Source organism: Drosophila pseudoobscura, chromosome X (assembly GCF_009870125.1).
Source record: "Drosophila pseudoobscura strain MV-25-SWS-2005 chromosome X, UCI_Dpse_MV25, whole genome shotgun sequence".
Lineage (NCBI taxonomy): Eukaryota > Metazoa > Arthropoda > Insecta > Diptera > Drosophilidae > Drosophila > Drosophila pseudoobscura.
Window position 1 is genome coordinate 48,045,999 of NC_046683.1, and position 19,191 is coordinate 48,065,189.

The 19,191-nt window shown below is 46.9% G+C and overlaps 2 protein-coding genes and 1 non-coding gene across 3 annotated transcripts in view; 2 read left to right on the plus strand and 1 right to left on the minus strand.

The window, feature by feature from the left end:
* caps (capricious) overlaps positions 1-19,191 on the plus strand; it is a 45,989-nt gene that overhangs the window by 10,699 nt on the left and 16,099 nt on the right. The window contains exon 2 of the mRNA XM_033381954.1: positions 7,935-8,007. The gene's annotated coding sequence lies outside the window, so the exon portion shown is untranslated. The remainder of the gene's footprint in view (positions 1-7,934; positions 8,008-19,191) is intronic.
* Positions 4,573-6,211, minus strand: LOC26533010 (uncharacterized). Its single transcript, XM_015179694.2, has one exon. The coding sequence runs from the start codon at positions 6,130-6,132 to the stop codon at positions 4,609-4,611; it is 1,524 nt and encodes a 507-aa protein (XP_015035180.2). The 5' UTR covers positions 6,133-6,211; the 3' UTR covers positions 4,573-4,608.
* Positions 6,803-6,874, plus strand: TRNAD-GUC (transfer RNA aspartic acid (anticodon GUC)). Its single transcript has one exon. It is a non-coding gene; the product is annotated as a tRNA-Asp (tRNA).

Below are 19,191 nucleotides of genomic sequence, written 5' to 3' on the forward strand. Positions count from 1 at the left end.
GCACGCATTTCTGTCCATCTGTAGCCCCCCTGCCCCCCCACCACCACCATAAAATATACTATATATTTCCAATATTTGGTTCTTAATTGGCTCTGTCCGAAGGCAGCCTCAAACGGCGCGAAACTAATGAAAAAATCATCATCAAAGCAGAGGAGAAAGAAGAAAAAAAAAAACCCAGGAAATGTCTGGTGGGGAGGGGGGGGGGGATTGGGGGGGGGGGGGGGGGTCTACAAAACATGGCATTTTAAAGCCATTGCTACTAATTTTATGATGCTTTCCTTTTGGCACTTTTCCTTTTGCTTCCGTTTCCTTCCTCGCTCAAACGATTATTGCCCCGCCATAAAAGGAAAATGAAAATGAAACAGAAACAGAAGCACAAAAAGAGAGAAAAAGAAACAGAAACAGAACCAGAAATGGACGCAGCTGAAATGAAACCATCCTTGAAATCTATTGTCTGTCTGCACCGTCCAGACAATTGCGGAATAAACAAACGACAACAACACACACACACACACACACACACAAGAAAAGCGGCTACAAAAGTAAATATATAAAAATAAAAAACCAAATGCTGCTGCCTGGAACCAATGAAGGGAAATTCCCAAAAGCGGACGACCCTTAACATAATTGAAAAACATAAAAAAAAAACAACCGAAGAAGACCCAATGAAAATCAAAATATATTTGCCACGAAAATAAGAAACAAGCATTGCACATGGAGAAAAATCAGCTGGAAAAATCTGATCACAAACAAATACAAATTAAAAGTACAACAAAAATCTACATTACTAGGAAAAATATTTTTGATATGAACGAATTAAAACAAACCAAAATATATATTAAATTTCCACTGCACCGAGAAAAATCAACTGATAAAAATGACTAAAAAAATTACAAAAAAATAATTAAATTAAAATTAAAATTAAAAGTTATTTTATATAAATAATAATACTATTTATTTAATCGAAAAAAAACAAAAAAACATTTTCCACTGCACCGAGAAAAATCATCTAGAAAACAACTGAGACGATTCAAAAAAAAAACAAATTAAAAGTAAAACAAAAATGTCGATTTCCAACAATAATATCAGTTATTTTAACGAACTAAAAAAAATATTATACATATTAAATTTGCACTGCACAAAGAAAAATCATCTGAAAAAATCTTAAATGATTAAAAAAAAAAATACAAATTAAAAGTTATTTTTTTAGAAATAATATTATTTATTGAAACGAATTAAAAAAAAATGTATTTTATTTGCACTGCAACGAAAAAAATATCTGGAAGCATCTGACTAAAAAAAATGACAACAAAAATACAAATTAAAAATAGTTTTCTTGGAATAATATTATTTATTTGAACAAAAAAAAAATTAAAATATCTGAAATGATTAAAAAAAAAGTTTAAAAAAATAAATAAATAAAAAATAAAAATTATAACTAGAATTCTAGGAATAATATTATTTATTTAAACGAATTAAAACAAACCAAAATATATACATTAAATTTTAATAGAGCCGAGAAAAATCAGCTGGAAATATCTGAAATGATTAAAAAAATATACAAAAAGTAAATAAAAGAAGTATAAATTAAATATTATTTTCTATGAAAAATATTATTTATTTAAACGAATTCAAAAAAACAAAAAAAAAAACCCATTTCCACTGCACCGAGAAAGATCATCTGGAAAAACTGAAATGATTAAAAAAAATTACAAAACAACTTAATCAAAAAATTACAAAATTATAAGTAGTTGTTTATGAATAACATTATTTATTTAAACGAATTTAAACGAACAAAAAATATATATTAAATTATCAATCCACAGAAAAAAATTATCTGGAAATATCTGAAATGATTAAAAAAATACAAAAAAAAATACCAAAAAAAAAAACTTAAAGTAGATTTCTAGCAATTTTTTTTAACGCGCTAAAACCACACAAAAATATGCTCAACAAATAATTAAATATTTGTAGTAAATATTTTGTATTTGTTTTGTTGGTAAATTGCCATAAATCAAGCAAAAATATGCCTCAATTTTTCTCTCAATGCAAGTGCCGAAGTACATGAATTTTGAAGGAGTGCTCTGGCATCGAGCATCGAGCATCTTCAATTTGTGTAATCAGATTCCAGTATCCACATAACAATTTCAATGGCTATTTGTTTTGATGTTGTTTTTGGTTTAATGATGGTCCCCCAGCCACTCCCCCCGCCCACTCGCCCCGCCCACACTCCCTGTGTCTCTCGGTCATTGCAAATGAAATGAAAACATGCAAAACAATTAAAAACAAACAACAAAATGACCAAAACAACAGCAACCACAGTGGCTGCAATAACAACGCAGGACGGCCAATGGGTGGGGTGGTGTGGGGTGTGAGGGGGTGGGGTGGGGTGGAGGGGTGGTGTGGCAGGGTGTTCGGAAAGGATTAAAATAACAAGACCATGTCGAACACCTAGCCAAAGGTATGCCACATCGAAGCAGCCCCATCAACAATGAACAAAAGCTTCAACGAGCAGCAAGCAGCAGCCACACGAACTAGAAGCAGAACGTGGCAGGGTGGCAGACAGAAGCAGCAGATACCCTAGCCCGAAAGAGAAGGGGATTCCACAGTGTAGAATCCACATTTATTTGCCACCGAAGTATCCAGGCCTTGGCCTACCCTCTGGAAAGGGTATATGAGCGGCCAGAACTCCATTGCAATGGCAAAATAAATAAATATTCATGCTGAAAATGTACTTGTAAACATGCAAATTGTAAAGCAGCCACCAATGATGGTTTAGGGGGGAGGGTGGTGGGGGAGGGGAGGTGTTGCCGCCATGGCAACGCAGGCAGACCGGCCCTAGAGGGCGGCTTCAAGTGCAGGTCAAAGTCGGGGTCTGTGCCACATGATTGCCCTCGAATGTGGCAATGCCAAGAGCCTACAGAGAAGCGAAAGGGCAAGGGAACGTGCTGGAACGATAATTATCGATAAATGATGGCTGTTGAGGGATTAAAGTCATTAAATATGACAAAAAAGCGATAATTATACGATATAGGTTTCAATAAAGACAAAACACTTGACTTTTTGAGGCTTCTATGGGCAAAATGTTGGCTATTTGAGGGGTTTGTGGCGTTGAACGTGTTTGTTGAGCACTTAAGACGTTGTCGATAAGTAAGCGATGAATAATCGATGAATAATCGATGAAGCATGTCCATTTAAATGCTTAAAGATCGCTCTCCCTGGTGGAAAAACATATATAGACCTTCCAAACGGTTCTACGCTGTCTAATTAGTCGAGTTATCGGCTTTTAAACGATATATATGTACGATATATGTATCGAAACACACAAAGACTTGACTTTTCGAAGGGGTTTGAGGGGTTTTGGGGTAGAGTTTGTGGCGTTGAACGTGTTTGATGTGCATTTGGGACATTACCGAGGAGTAATCGATAAATAATCGATACAAATAATGGATAAAAATGATATTTAGGGCTTGATTTGAGTGGCCTATATCGTTAAGTGTCTAAAGATGGCTTTCTTTTGGGGGAAAATAGGGAGCCACAGTAAGAGACAGAGCCAGAGCCAGGGACAGAGACAGAGCCAGAGCCAGAGACAGGGCCAGAGACAGGGACAGAGCGAGAGCCAGGGCTAGAGACAGAGACAGAGACTGGGCCAGAGACAGAGGCGGAGACAGAGCCAGAGCCAGGGCTAGAGACAGAGCCAGAGACAGGGACAGAGACAGGGCTAGAGCCAGGACCAGGACCAGGACCAGAGGCAGAGGCAGAGCCAGAGCCCGGACCCAGAGCCCGAGGCAGACCCAAAGCCAGAGCCAGCAGCAGCCGAGGCAATCCCAGGGCGGACCCTACGCCCTTCCCCCAGCAAGTGCCTGCTACGTGGGCCCAGTGCACACACACACACACACACACACAGACACACACACACGCACACACGAACAAGGACACGTACGCAATTAATTGCAGAATTATTACAAATTTCATTACATGCTAAAATATGCAAATTGTAGACCGAAACTTCCCCGAAACCCCCAGCGTCCAACGTCCCTCCTTGTCCCCCCTCGTGTCGCCCCCTTGTGTCCCCCGTGTTGCTGCAATTAAATGCATTTGCATACATAATAAATAAATAATGCAGATGCAACAGCGGCAACATTTTGCCGCATTAACTTTGCCGCTGATGTGCGAAAAATTCAAAAGAGGGAATTTTCTTTTAATTATCATTTTAATGTGTTTATGAACATTTGGAATTGTGCGCGCAAAATTGTTCCCTAAATTGCAGGGCGGCAGGGGGGGGGGGGGGGGGTGTCGGCGGGGACAGCCATAAAAATGGCAACAAAAATGTTGCAGGCAGCTGTCGCCGAGGGGTGTTTCGAGTGGCAAGCCATTCCACACGGGGGGGTTGTTCACCCCCCCGCCACTACCCACCCCCCTGTGCTGTGTTTGCTGGCTGTCTACATAAATATTGCATGTCCACAAAAATATTTGGGTTAAAAACATTTGCAAAGAGAGCCGAAAGCCGAAAGCCGAAAGAGAGGGAAAAACTGTATATATTTTATTTGCATGATTGCACAGGGCCCCGAGCAGTGCGGGGGGGGAGGGGGAGGAGGTGGGGTCCTATTACTTCTGAGTGGCCTTGTCCGACTCCGAGGGCTTGCCAAAGCAGAGCCAGCTCGGCTTGCGGGTCCTCCTTTGGTTCGTCCTGCGCGGATTCTTCTCGCTGTAGTGATGGACCCTCGAGTCCGGCGATCCGGACGAACCGTCGTCCGAGTAACGCACCTCCTCCACGTGGGGCAGCTCCTCGGGCAGCGTGTCCTTAGTGTTGAGCCGCTCCGGCCGGCGGCGCCTGTCCGACGGCTGCTGATGCGGATGCTGGTGGTGCGGGTGGTGCGGGTGGTGCGGGTGGTGGTGGTGGGAGCGCGCGGTGCTCGTGGCCTGGTCCCGCAGCTCGCCGCAGTCGGGGGGGCCGCGGCCGCTCGAGCAGCAGGCCAGCCGCACCTGGTCGTCGTCGTCGAGGCGCCCGAACTCGCAGTAGAGCTCGTCCACCTTCCGCTGGAGGGCCGAGTGGAGGTTGTTCTGCTTGCAGAGCATCGACTCGAGCTCGTTGATGCGCTGCTTCTGGGTCTTGATCACCTGGCCCATGATCCGGCGCACCTGCTGCTCGCACTCGCAGCCGCAGGGCGGCTGATCGAAGTGCTCCTGGGTGTCCGGGCAGCAGGGGGGCCGGCAGCAGGCGTCCTCCTCGCGGAGGCCGGCCGTCGGCTGCTTGGTGCACTGCTCGCAGTTGCACGGACACACGTCCGTGGGGTGGACGCCGCGGCCCAGGACCAGCACGTCCGTGCAGCCGGGCATGCAGACGGGCGACCGGTCGTTGCACTCCTCCCCGTCCTCCTGGCCCTCGCCGCCCGTCGGGCAGGGCTTCCTGATCTGCTCGATCTGCTCGTCCTCCTGGACGGGCGTGCGCAGGACGGTGACCTCCGTCTCGTCGATGTCCGGGAAGGTGGCGCCGGCGTCCTGGAACTCGGACTCCTGCACAAAGATCTCCGTGTCCGAGTCGTCCGGATTGAGGCGCTTCGTCGCCGACAGCCGCTTGGGCGAGCCCGGGGCCCCGCCGTCCGGCTCCTCGCCGCCTCGCCCCTCCGCCGGGATCTCGACGCAGGACTGGCCCCGGCCGCAGTACGAGGGCAGCGAGGCCCCGTTGATCAGCAGCACGTTGACCGAGCAGCGCGGCGCCTCCAGATCGGGGCACTCGCAGCCGTCGATGCCCGCCTCCCCGATCTTGCGGCGCCGCAGCTCCTCGTGCCGCTCGTGCGTCCGCTGCTTCTTGGCCAGCCGCTTCGAGCGCCGCACGAACTCCGGTATGTGCTCGACGCAGACGCAGCAGTTCTGCTGGATGCTCTCCACGCACACGTCCTTGGCCCCCATGCTCTGCTGCCAGATGCGCGCCTCCTGCGCCGTCTGCGGGTACGTGTACCGCTCTTTGCCCTTCGCGTCCAGCTCGCCGTGCGGCTCCATGCCGCAGATCACGCACCGCCGACGGCCGGGCCCCAGCCCCAGCCCCGGCCCCAGCCCCAGCCCCAGACCGTGCCCCGACACCGTGCCGTGCCCCAGCCCGTGCCCCGACACCGTCCCATGCCCTTGCATATTCAATTTTCAATAAATTCACAATTCAAAAGGTTCCAAAATAAATACAAAAACGGGGGCGAATGTTTGCTTCGAGAATTTGATGGAAAACGAAACGAAAGGCTTGAGAGATTCCCAGCTGGATTCCACCTTCGGCTGCGGCCTGCGACTGCGATTGCGGCCGCTCTAGAGAATGTGGCAATCCGTGTGGCAGGCAGCTCGCATAATTGTTGCTCTCTTTTTTCTGGTATGCACGTTTCTGTTGTTGTTGTTGTTGCTGTTGCTGTGGAGGCATTACTAGTATATAACGACGCACCTTGCGGTTTTTGCGGCAAAGTGAATTGGGCTGTGAAAGCCGAACGCAGTCGCTGCATGTGGCATGGGGCAGAGTGGGGCAGAGTGGCGCAGAGCAAAGCGAAGCGGCTTTTCTGATGACTGTTATGAGGTGGGAATGATTTCGAAATCGCTGTGCGACTGTGTGGCATGCCACACACAAACGGGAACACTCGAGATTGTTGTGTGCATCCAAGAGAATTTTACAGGGAAAAAGCGGAAAAAAATACCATTTTAAATGGTTTCAAATGGGCTTTGAACCTAGGAATAAATCTACAGATCTGTGGGGCACTCTTGGGCTTGTCTAGGAGAGATCCCTCTCCCCCCTTATGCCCCCTTGGACCTTGAGAAGTCAACATCCTCGATAGTATAGTGGTTAGTATCCCCGCCTGTCACGCGGGAGACCGGGGTTCAATTCCCCGTCGGGGAGTGCGAGTTTTTTGTGTGTTTTTTTTTTGTTTTTTCCGCTCCATTTCGGCGCAATCGATGGCATAGTTTTTATGGCCACAATCCACAGACCCCAGTGGACCACAAAAATCACGTTATTTCAATCAGAAATGGCTCTCTGTATCTCTGTATCTGGCATTCTTCAAATGCCTCTTTTTTTCGTGTGTGGGTTAACGCCCACAAAAAAAAAAAGAAGAAATATATTTGAATAATCTGCTGCCGTAATATCGCCAATTTATCACCCAATATCCAAAGACCGGACTGGAGACTCGTAAAACGAAAGCAAAATGTGGGAAGTTTACATTTCACTTTCGGTTTTTTGGGGGGGAAGAGACCTTCCCGCCCCCCCGCCCCCCCGCCTCTGCTCCATTGAGTTTTCTCAATTTATCAATGGGCCACACGGAGGCGCGCTGCGCTGTTAATGAAGAATTATGTTCATAATTTTCAAATTTATTGTGTGTTCCCTTCTCCACGGAAGATCACTGCTGCTGATGATGGGGGCTGTCCAACACTTAAGTGTGTCAAAATGTTGTTGTTGCCGCCGCGCCATGTGGCATGCTGGCTGGCTGGCTGTGCGCCCTCTCTGAACCATCAGCGTGTCAGTTACAGAGACACTTTTCAAATATTTATGAGCACACACAATCCACGCTCCACACAGTCCGCGCCATAACTCCATGTTCGGTTCACAGTTCAAAAAGTCATTTCAAGTTTCTTGTTACCGATTCGAGTGAAAGTTTACCCCCTCCCCCAGCCCCAACCCCTCCCCCTCTTCTATTAATTTTCACTTAGTCTGCATTCTAGTCGAGGGGGGGGGGGGGTGTGGGGGGTTTGTCTCTGGCAAGCCTTTAAATCGAAACAGATGCCAAAACATTTTCATTTAGTTCTTTTTTTAGACTCTTTTTTTTTGTTCTCTCTCTCTAATTCAGTGGCATGCCGCTCGCGGTACGTGCAGCAGAGAGTTTTTCAGTTTTTAAGTGCTCATGAGAGAGTGGAAAATTTATGTGACAGCTTATTAAATTTATATGTTTTGCTCTTTATTACAGATTATTCAACGAGAGAGACGGAGACGGAGAGCGGAGTGATTGGAAACACATGTGTTTCTTTTTCCCCATTGGGGTAAGTGGCCCTCGAGGTTCTCAATATGTTGGATTAAAGAGCTTAGCTTGAGTCGCTTTGATCGGGCACATCTGTATGTGGCTTGGAGGGGGGGAGGGAGGAGCCCCCCCCAAAAAACTGTGAAAATTCACACATGAAAAATGGCCGCTGTTGACGACCTTCAAGGCCTCAGATTTGTGTAATTGTCAAACAATGAACGCCACAAAGCAGCCCCACCCGAAAGCTGTCTATTGTCTCTCCAGCCAGAGTCGTTTCAGAATCGTTTCCGAGTCGTTTCAGGCCACAAATTAGCTGGCAAATAAGCCAGATCCGAATGTAAACTTGTTTTTGGCATTTGAAACACCTGCAGAACACCCCCCGCGCCCCCCCGCCCCCCCGCCCCAACTAATTTAAATTTATAGACTGCAGATCCAAGATCTAAGCGGAGATGTGGCGGAGATTTATGCCCAACAGATTGTCAGCGGCGATATGGAAAATGATATACACTAATCTCAATGGGAATTCTATGTAAATTTGCAGGGGAATGGGGGGGGGGGGGGTTTGGAGGGGTTTATTCTACTCTATAGGAAAGATTGAATCAATCAATGCACAAACCAAGGCACGAATGTAGGGGAGACTCTCAAAGAGAGAGAGAGAGAAACAAAAGCCAAGATACAGATACAGATACAGATACTCGCCCCACCCCCCTTGCCCCTCTTTGGAGCCGTCATAAACACTTGAAAAAACTGATGTGCAAGTTGAGCTGTGGAGCTGTGGAGCTGTGGAGCTCCTCGATAGAGGCGTAAATCTGTTGAAATTCGTAGCCAGCAGATGCCCCCCCCCACCCCCCGGCGCCCCCTGTGGGGCCAGAGAATCATCATTTGTTAGAACCTGTCGATTCGACGACCCTAATGGCATTTGAAAGTTATCTGCGAGTGTATCTGTGGCTCTTGGCTTTCTTTCTTTCGGCAAAGTTGGCTAATTGCCATATTAACCTTTCGGGGGGCGCCCCCCTCTCTCCCCCCTCCCTCCCTCCCTACAGACACGACGCGCCACGATGACGATGAAAATGATAATAACTGTGCGGCTTTGCCTTATTTGCAATGACGACGCTGGACCAGTGGACCAGTGAAAGTAATTAGTTGCCCCCGGGGTGAAAGCCGAGCGAGCGAGCGCCTAGAAACTTCTCAGTCGAGCCGGGGACAGGGGAGATCCCCCTTTCTCGGGGGGGGATACCCAAGAATCATTGCCATTGGAAGCAAAGGATCCCGAATAGCCTTTGGGGTCCACCCGAATAAGGCTCTCACGGTCTGTAGGCTCCTTCGACTGCCTGCCTTATCGCCGGTCCCTGGCACTAAATCAACCCCCAACCGAAGACGCAGACATTCCAAAGTGTTTCGCGAAGAAACTGTGCCAAAGATCTCTCTCTCTCTCCCTCTCTCTCTCCCTCTCTCTGTCTCTGTGGTGTCTCCCAAGCTGATTATATCGAGAAATGACCCCATACCAGCACACAAAAGAAGAGCAGCAGTGTGGCAGAGTGGCAGAGGGGCAGCAACCGATCTGGATCTGGATCTGGATCAGAGATCAGTCGAAGGCAAAAGGGGTGGGGAGGGGGGGGGGGAGAGAAAAACAACAACCGAGTCAAGAAATGAACATCCAACTGAGATGATTGTCATAATTAAGGATGTTGGCTGTTGGCATCTGCCAGACGGCGACGCACCGCAAGGGGCACGAGGAGGGGGCACAAGGAGGGGGCACCACCAGATAACCGTAAGAACAAGTTTGTGGTGCCTCTGCGGTGCCTCTGCGGTGCCTCTGCTCTGCTTTTGATTCACAAAAGATCCACACACACACACAAGCAAAAGCTTCCGGTGGAGTTTTCATATGTGCCGCCCCCCCCCCCACTGCCCCCCGACTTCTCTGCTTTTTTCGTTGAAGATCAGCCCCTGAACATCTCATAATTGCAGCTAAGCAAAATTATATAGCCCAAGACGAGATCCAGATCGGAGAGAGACAGAAAGAGAGAGGGGGGGAGAGAGGGAGAGAGAGGGGGAGAGAGAGGGGGAGAGAGAGGGGGAGAGGGAGAGAGAGAGAGGTTTCGGTTTCCCGCTTGTCTGTGCAAATATTTCCAGGCAAACCGATCTGATGCGAGCCTCCTCGGACCTCGGAGTCCCCCCGTCCCCCAGTCGGCAGTCCCCCCGTCCCCCAGTCCCCCCGTCCCCCAGTCTCCCCAGCTGCAATTACTGGCCGCTGACTTGCGGCAATCTCTGTGGCAGACCAAGAGGGTTGCCTCACTCTCGAGTCTCGCACTCGAGACAAATGTATATCATTCATCAAATTAAAAGTTCAACTGCTTGGCAGCATTGCAGCGAGGAGGCCGCTGCCGTGAGCCGTGAGCCGTGGAGCTAAATTGATAAATGGGTGGCTTGAGGAGTTCCCCAGCCACAAGAGAGAGAACTGAGAGACAGGCTACTCCTCGTGCAGCCCTCGCTGACTGGCAGCCAGCCTGTCATCTTCAGCATGCAACATGACCGCAGCGGCAGCAACGGCAACGGCAGCAACGGCAGCTCTGAGGCAACAACTGTTGCTGCTCTATTTTACAGCCTTGCAGCCTCTACCCTCTCTTTTCTCTACCCTCTCTCCTCTCTTTTCTCTGCTCTGCTGACGAATGCCAATCATTGGCCCGACTCTGGCCTCACTCTGGCCTGTGTCTGGGTCTCGGCTGCCGCTCGGCTCCTCATCTTTCGAATTCATTCACTCAAACATCAACTGAAGTGGCTTCTCCTTAACCCCAGCCACACTCTGGCCTGCCCCGCTCTGCCCCACTCTGTGCCACTCTGCCCCACTCTGTGCCACTCTGCCACTTGTTGCCAGCCAGAATGCATTTTCCTTCGCTCCTCGACTCTGGCCAAAATGCTTATTAAAAGGGCTTTTCAACTTGAATGGTTTCCTTTGGGACACACACACACACACGCACACACACACGTTCTGGGATTATACATATATTCGTAGAGCTACCCTTTGACTCCCCCGCCCCCAGCCACAGCCCCAGCCCCAGCCCCATCCCGCCTTCTCGTACAGTTATTTCTGTATTTGAAAATAACATTTATGAGCTTAAGATGGCTTAAGACTTTTTATTGGTTATTAGTTTGTTGCCATTGCTGTTGCCATTGCCGTTGCCGTTTGCCATCCATGGCTGGGATTTATGTCTTGATTTTGGCCACAAAAAGCGGGGCTGGGCGGGGCCGGGCGGGGCGCCCCAGAGGTTGTTCGCCCGATGAGAAATCAAGGCTTCTAATAAGCTTAGCACGTGTTGGTCTTCCATTTCCAGAGACCGAGTGGAGGATGAGACTTTAATCTTTAATTGCTCTGTGTGTGCCCCGTGCCATGGGGCGGGTCTGCGAAACTTTCTTTGGGTTTAATTTATGTTCAGGAAAAGATTTTCCAGTATAAAAATGTGGGGCCATCGACTGCGATTGTGAGGATTGATAGCGGTGGAGATTTTTGGAAATAACTGGAAGAGAGATGAGCGATCCAATAGATACGGCCAGAGGTTACGTTTAGAAGATACAAAAAAAAAGCAAGTGGCAAACGATTCCAACCCCGAGACAGTATTATGATGGGACCAATTTTGGTGTATTGTGCAACACTGTCTCTTATGAAATGGTTGCAATTTTCACCAAAAAATGAATTATTTTTTAGGCGTAAGAGACATTTGGGGGAAGAAACTGCATACTGAACCATCTTTCTTATCGAATATTATAGTAATCGAGGAAATCGTAATCAAAAAAATACCGGCAAAATACAAAAAAATACAAAAAAAAATTTAAAAAATTCTTTCTTATGGAATATAATAGTAATTAAAGAAAACTTGGTATTTACAACTAACAAAAAATATCAGTAAAATGCAAAAAATACGAAATAAATTCCACAAAACATACCAAATACCGAAAAGCTTTTGGTGGTTTTAAAGGGGTTTTAAGATTGAAGTTTATGGAATTATCTAGATATGGGTGAAATTGTATTCTGGAACATATTTTTTTTTTTGGGATGCATGCATAATCAAGGCAAAAGTGGTATTTAAACACACAAAAATACCGGTAAAATATCAAAAAAACAAAATTAATTCCAAAAAATACCACATCACATACAAAGTACTGACAAAGTAAAAAGTGGTACTAGATATATACTTAATATATACTAGATAGATACCAGAAAGATACTAGATGGATAGTAGATAGATACCAGATAGATACTAGACTGATACTAGATATATACCAGATATTTACTAGATGGATACTAGATAGATACTAGATAAATACTAGATAGATACCAGATAGATACTAGATAGATACTACATATATACCAGAAAAATACCAGATATATACTAGCTATATACTATATAGATACTTAAAATATATCCCAGTTAGATACTAGACAGATACTAGAAAGATACTAGATATATACTGGATATATACTAGTTATATACTAGATATATACTATATAGATATTAGATATATACTTGATATATTATAGATATATTAAAGATGGATACCAGATATATACCAGATATATACCAGATAGATACCAGATAGATACTAGATAGATAATACTATCGGGGAAAATAGTATAGGTTGTATTTTTCCCATCGAATGGTGAACCCTCGACCTAAAGAAATATCCCACCAAAAACCTCTGAATCCCGCTCTGAATTCCCGCTCATGAGGCCATTCGCTTATGGCAAACTTGTGCAGTGGCTCTAGCTCCGTCGAGGAATGCGCCCGCCTCGAGAAGGGCCTGGGCCTCGAAAACTAGATTCTGCACTGCTCTCAAATGCCGCGTTCTGAAAGTGCTACCAAACTGGTTTCGCCTTGGATGTAGAGTGAGATGTGAGATGTGCGATGGACGATGGACGATGTACGGATGGTATATAATGAAATCGCATACAGCAATTACCCAAAAAAAAACATAAAAAAATAAATGGTTGCCTCCCTTTTTGTTTGGTTTTTTTTTAATCCGGCAGCCAGCTCTCCGCTCGGTTTCAGGTCATCCGCTGGGGCCGTGCCATGCGGATCTTTGGATGATTCATCGGAGCAGCAATTATCCGCAGCATGGCAATTATGCAATTTTCCACTGACCCCCAATTCCCCTCTCCCCCGCTGGAACACTTGTCGCACTTTAATGGGCAGCATTGGAGTCAGAGGCAGAGTCAGAGTCAAAGCCAGAGTCAGAGCCAGAGCCGTATCGGATGATTCACACGCCCCTCAGGTATTTGGATATGTAGCAAATTCCAGAGCCACACAGATACCGATTGATGCCCACCAGATACGGCTACAGATACATCTATCGGGCGGTGGGGCGGTGGAGGGGTGGAGGGGTGGGGGGGATGAACAATAAAAATCTGAAAGTCTCGACTTGTATCAGATGGCAACGGAGATAGAGACCACCGGCACATGACTAAGACGAAAATGGAGATGGCAGGAGACGGCAGGAGGGAGAGAGGAGAGAGAGGAGGGAGAACCTGAGGCACTGCTGGAGACATCAAACACAAGTGCCGCCGATCAGGTCTCGATGCTGTATAGTTACAGCTTCAGCTACATATCTGCGGCTAACTGTAATTGTATCTAACAGCTACGTTTGACAACAAGCCAGAACCAGAGGCAGAGTCGAGGCGGAGGCAGAGGCAGAGGCAGAGTCGAGGCAGAGCCACAGTCGAAGGCAGAGCCACAGTCGGAGGCAGAGGCAGAGTCGAAGGCAGAGCCACAGTCGAAGGCAGAGGCAGAGCCACAGTCGGAGGCAGAGCCACAGTCGAAGGCAGAGGCAGAGCCCCAGTCGGAGGCAGAGCCCCAGTCGAAGGCAGCGCCAGTGCCACAGCCATAGAAGATGCCGTGGCAAGCGGCTGGGACAGCTTTGGCAACGCGTCGCTCTGGAACTTGTCTTACTTTTTATGGCCAGAAGCAGCAACAGCAACAGCAACAGCAGCTTCAACGCGTGCTTGGGGTCTGCTTCGCAGTCCTGGCTCAACGGCCGAAGAGGCGTTGCTGTGCATGTTGGTCGGTTGGTTGGGGGCCAGGGCCACCCAAAAATGGTCAACATAGCGCCACTAAATTGACTGTGGATACGGGAGAACCCTGCCACAGCCCTCCCCCCCCCCCTGCCGATTGCTGCTGCCTTTTTGCCATTGAATTATAGTTTGAAATCAAAAAAGCAACCATTATTTATACCGAAACCAGAGATAGAGGAGTGCCCTGGAAAAACAAACGAAAATCCAGAGAAAATCGAATGCAAATACAAAGCTTTGGCCCACAGTGATGCCTGTGAAGTTTTGGCTCTACAAATTATAAGCCAAAAAGAACAGGAATCAGCCCAGGGGGGGAGGGGGGCGGTCATGGATGGATAGAGCTAGAGCCAGCGCCAGAGCCAAGTCAACGACAAATGGTGGCCAGGCCCCCACCGGTTCGATTGAGTGGCAAAGTGGAGCCGAGGAATATCCTGCTACGAGGGGTGGGGCGTGGGGGTGGGCGTGGGGGGGTCTATTGTCAGAGCAAATACTAACTTATGTGTGGTGTCGAGACCATGACAGAAACGGAAATACTTTGCCGGACATCAAAACGAGGGGAATGCAAATAAAAACAAAACCGGGAGATAGTTTTCCATCCATCCATCCATCCATCCAAAAAAGCAACAACTGTGGCTTTTCAAAGGGAATTTTGTATGAAAGTAACTCGAAACCGGGCAGGGGAAGGGGGGGGGGGGGGAGGAGGGGTGGAGCACTACTGCCAGTTAAGTGCAAATTATTGGTTCGAAATTAGTCGAGCGAGAGGTGGAAGAGCCGATAGATACATTTGCAGAGAGAGCCAGAAAGTGGGGGAGGGAGGAGGGAGGAGGAGCTTCTGTGGTTGCATTTGCTAATGGAAACTGTTTGGGGCCCTTTTTTTGGGGGGGGCGGTGCCTGTGCCGCAAAATTGCATGCCTCGACAGAACTGTTTCCTGGGAAATCTGACATAAACAGAGAGAAGATCTTCCAACCAGCTTGAAATTTGATTATAAAATGGGCAAAGTGCTGCCTTCAGCGAAAACAACAAAAACAAAACAAAAAACCAAACGAAAGAAAACATTATGAGCAACTTTTGTGAGTGCATTCCGTGGCACTCAAACTTCAGATTGAAATCGAAACTGGGGGGGGCAGGACAGAGGGGGAACGAGGGGTGTAGGCGGGGCTTGTTAAGCGCCTTAAGAGTTGTAAATAAAATCAATTGATTTCTTATTTATAAAGCAAAATACATTTGGTATTAGGGAACACCAGAGAGCCGTGTCGTCGTCGTCATCCACTGCCACCTTCTAAGCTCTGGGCAAACATGACAAAGGAGCCCCAGAGTCAAAGCCAGAGCCAGGAACAAGTAAACAAGCACATAAATAAATTATTTACTTAGGAACTAGAGGCCCCCCCCCAACCAAAAGGGAGATTGTACGAATATAGTATATACAATATACAATATATATATATATTTGTATTTGTATTTGTATTTTTTGTTGTTGTGTATTTCCGCTTAGTAAACAAAACTGAAATGACAAAAAGGGCAGCCCCAGCCCCAGCCCCTGACAATGTCTTGACCAACTTGAGGAGGACTCTTCATCTGGGAGGGGGGGGCAAACAGGAGGCATAATGGAGGCCTCCCAGAAGCAGCAGCAGGAGGAGGACACAAAAAATAAAAGACCAGTCAAGAACTAATAGTGGCTCTGTGTGTGGTCCAGCGAGTGCGAATGTGGAATGGCCTCCAAGGGGAGGCGCTGGGTCATTGTGATAAATAAGTTAGCAGCCGGAGACAGGCTCAGACCTCAGATCGATTTATGCAAAGGTTCCTCTGCTCCGCTCCTCGGCTCCTCCAGCAACGCTTTTAGTGACATTAAGAGGCCAGGCCCTAAATGTTTAATGGCCTGCAAATAAAGGCAGGCAGGCAGGCAGGCAGGCAGGCAAAAAAAAGTGCTTAGAGGAAATGAAGGAAATCCGCTGATAAGCCAACAGGGAAGGCAGGGCAGGAATGGTGGGGTGGGGTGGGGGTTAATAATTAGCATAAATCATATGCGTGGAAGGCAAGACTTTGAAAAGAATCTACCATTTATAAAGATTAATCTTAGCCGCTTATTATGTCATCGGCACTCAATTAACCTTTGAAATAAATCTATACATAAAAATATATATATTCATAAATTCACTTTTAAAGCTTATCAAGGAAAACAATTTTCTATATAACATATACATACATTTATATATATATTTAAATGGGTGTTTATATGCATTTTTGTGGCTTATATATAGACACGTAATTACGCTAAACGTTATGCGCATTTATTTGCCATTGATTTTGAATTTTCAACGATTTTGTTGCTGTTTTTATTTCCACGGAAATTTATTTAGTTCAAAGTTTTGTTTTTTTTTTGTTTTTTGTGCGTTTAAATATGCAAATCTTGCACGACTTTCAAAAAGAGTCAAAAACTAGTCTGTCTAGTGGGCGTGTCAGCCCTAATGAGGGGCTGCGAGAGAGAGGGGGGGGGGGGGGGGGCTCTGCATTGACCTAATTCATTTATTTATTGAAATTGCTTTTATCAAAAGTCAGACTCAATCATTTCTCTGAGGCCTTCAATTATTATTTATCGATTCCAAGTCAATTTGTCAAATATATATATACATATATATATTTGTACATATGTGCTCTCTTGCTGTCTCGCTCTCTCCCTGGCTGCTGTGTCCTGGCTAAAAACATTCAGGCTAAGGCTGTGTCTGTCAGTCTCTGATTTTGGGCCACACAAATCTCTCTAGAAATTAAATTATAAATTTACAGTGTACTCGGACTATGTTTATTCCCCCCTGGCCCCCCTGCCCCCCTGCCCCCCTGGCCCCCTGCTCCGTACTCCTCCTCCTCCTCCCAGCAATCGGTATAAATTACTTGACTGTGGGGCTGCCTTGAGCGTCGGGTGTCGAGCCGTGCTCTCATTTGATCAATTTATGCGCGTACTTTTGTTGAACTGGAAAACGTGCCTAGCAGCGGGGCTTTACGGGTCTCTGGCTCTCTGGGTCTACGGCTCTCCAGCTCTCTGGCTCTCCATTGTCACCTCTGTTTCTGTTTAGACTAATTTATGCGAGGCGGACACAAAGCAAAGTCAATGTCGTTTCCAAATGGAAACCAACAAAACAACAAAAAAAAACCCAACCACAACAGAGTGGAAAATAGGCCTTCTATGGGTAGGGGGGGGCGGTACGGCTGGGGGGGTACATGGAAAAGCGTTTATCTAAGCGAAAATTACAATTTATTGTGGGTAATTATGTAATTTTCGTGACGGTCTCAAATCGAGACAAAGTGCGTGCCCCGCGTGCCCCGCGTACCCCGCGTGCCCCGCGGACTCATGTGGCATGCCAGAAGAGTTGCTGCGGCAACTTCTTGTCATTTCCTGTCAATGGCCTGTCCTCAGAAACCCAGAGAGAGAGAGAGAGATGTTCTCGTTTTGGTAGAGAGGAGACACGCATTTCCTGTGGGAAGATCCCCGATCGAGCCTCTCCCTGTCTAACGAGCCACCCGAAAGGAGAGAAAAACCTTGTACTCGTATTTCCGCTGAAAATTGAAATTGAAATTTAATTTGCAGACTCCGGGCTTCGGTCCTCAGCCGGCATTAGTTTGCACATATTCAAATCAACTTTTTATTTATTCAATTCCCCAAAGCAGAGAGAGAGAGGGAGAATCATTAAAATAAAAACAGCTGAAGAGGTGCCTAGGTGTTGGGTAATGCGGGAAAGACAGGAAATACGTTTTGGCCAACTAAAGAGGAGAGAAAGAAAGAGAGAAAACTGGAAATCATTGTGTGCCCCTGCCGGTGCCCCTGCCCCTGCCCGTGCCCCTCTTGCCCCTCGTTGGGCATCATTAACATATATTTGAAAACGCAGAAAAGAATTCCTCGAGTGAGGTTTTTCTTGCCTCTTGCCTCTTGCCAGCCAACCCGCAGCGGGCGGGTTTTCGTGGGTCCCCATGAAAATTTGTAAGTATGTTAGACTTGTCACTTGCACACTTCATGACCATATTTGTCACATTTGCGCCATGTTCGCCCTGGCCGATGGTGGAGAGGGGGATGCCCGCGGGGCAGCCAAGGATGGGGTCCAGCATGGGGTTCGCTTCCTGCCTCCTGCCTCCTCGGTGGGCAAATCAGATGCGCAACTAACGAGCAACAACCACGACAACGACAACGACAACGACGACGACGACATGGAAATTCGTTCGTTCTGCGTTTTGCCATATAGAGTGACCACAGGGTAGCAAGAGGCATGATGGAACGGCCAAGAGAAGCCTGAAATATATGCTAAAAGAGAAACCCAACAGTTGGACCCTGTTCTAGAGGCATCTGCCATATTCCAGTGGGAACCGTGGGTCCTCCGATAGTCGGCAGACGTCCCTTTTGTGCCACAAGCATTCCCAACTTGCTTTTATTGTTTTGCCGGCTGCTGCTGCTGTTCCTGCTGCTCCTGCTGATGCTTTCTGCGGTTGCCGCAGACGCCTTCTGGCCATATTTGTATGAATAAATGCGTATTTAAGCACATACTTACAACACTTGCCATGTATGGTGGCCCAGCAGCAGCCCAGCAAAGACAAGGGACACAAACAGGGACCACGGACTGGGGAGGACAGGAACAAGGGACTCTGCGACTGCGACTGGGACTGCGACTGGGATCCAGACGAGAGACAGTTCCCAGTGGCACTAGGCAGGGGCCCCTCCTTCGAGCATTTTGCATTTTCCTCTTTATTTTCCTCTACATTTTCACATATTTTTTTTTCTGTGTTGCGGTTCACATTTGCTTTTCCCCCCCGTCCCCACTCCCCCTCTGCACCATATTAAATTGCGGAAATATTTCAGTCTCGAAAAAAAATAAAATAAAATATAAAACTAGAGTATAAAACATTTTATGAATTATGCTCGAACAATTTGTTAAGCGAATTTTTTTGTTTGTTTAAATACAAAATTGCTATTTGAGTAATTGAATATTAAATAATTATCCAGCGTTTATCTATGCCAAATAGTTGCACGGGAAAATGAATCAAAAGTCAGGCAAAAAATGTAATTAATGTTGCAAAATTAAAACGCGAGTCGAGCGCCACCGCCCCCCGCCCCCACCCGTTCGGGGGAAGCCCCCCATAGATGCCTCCAAATATTGTACATA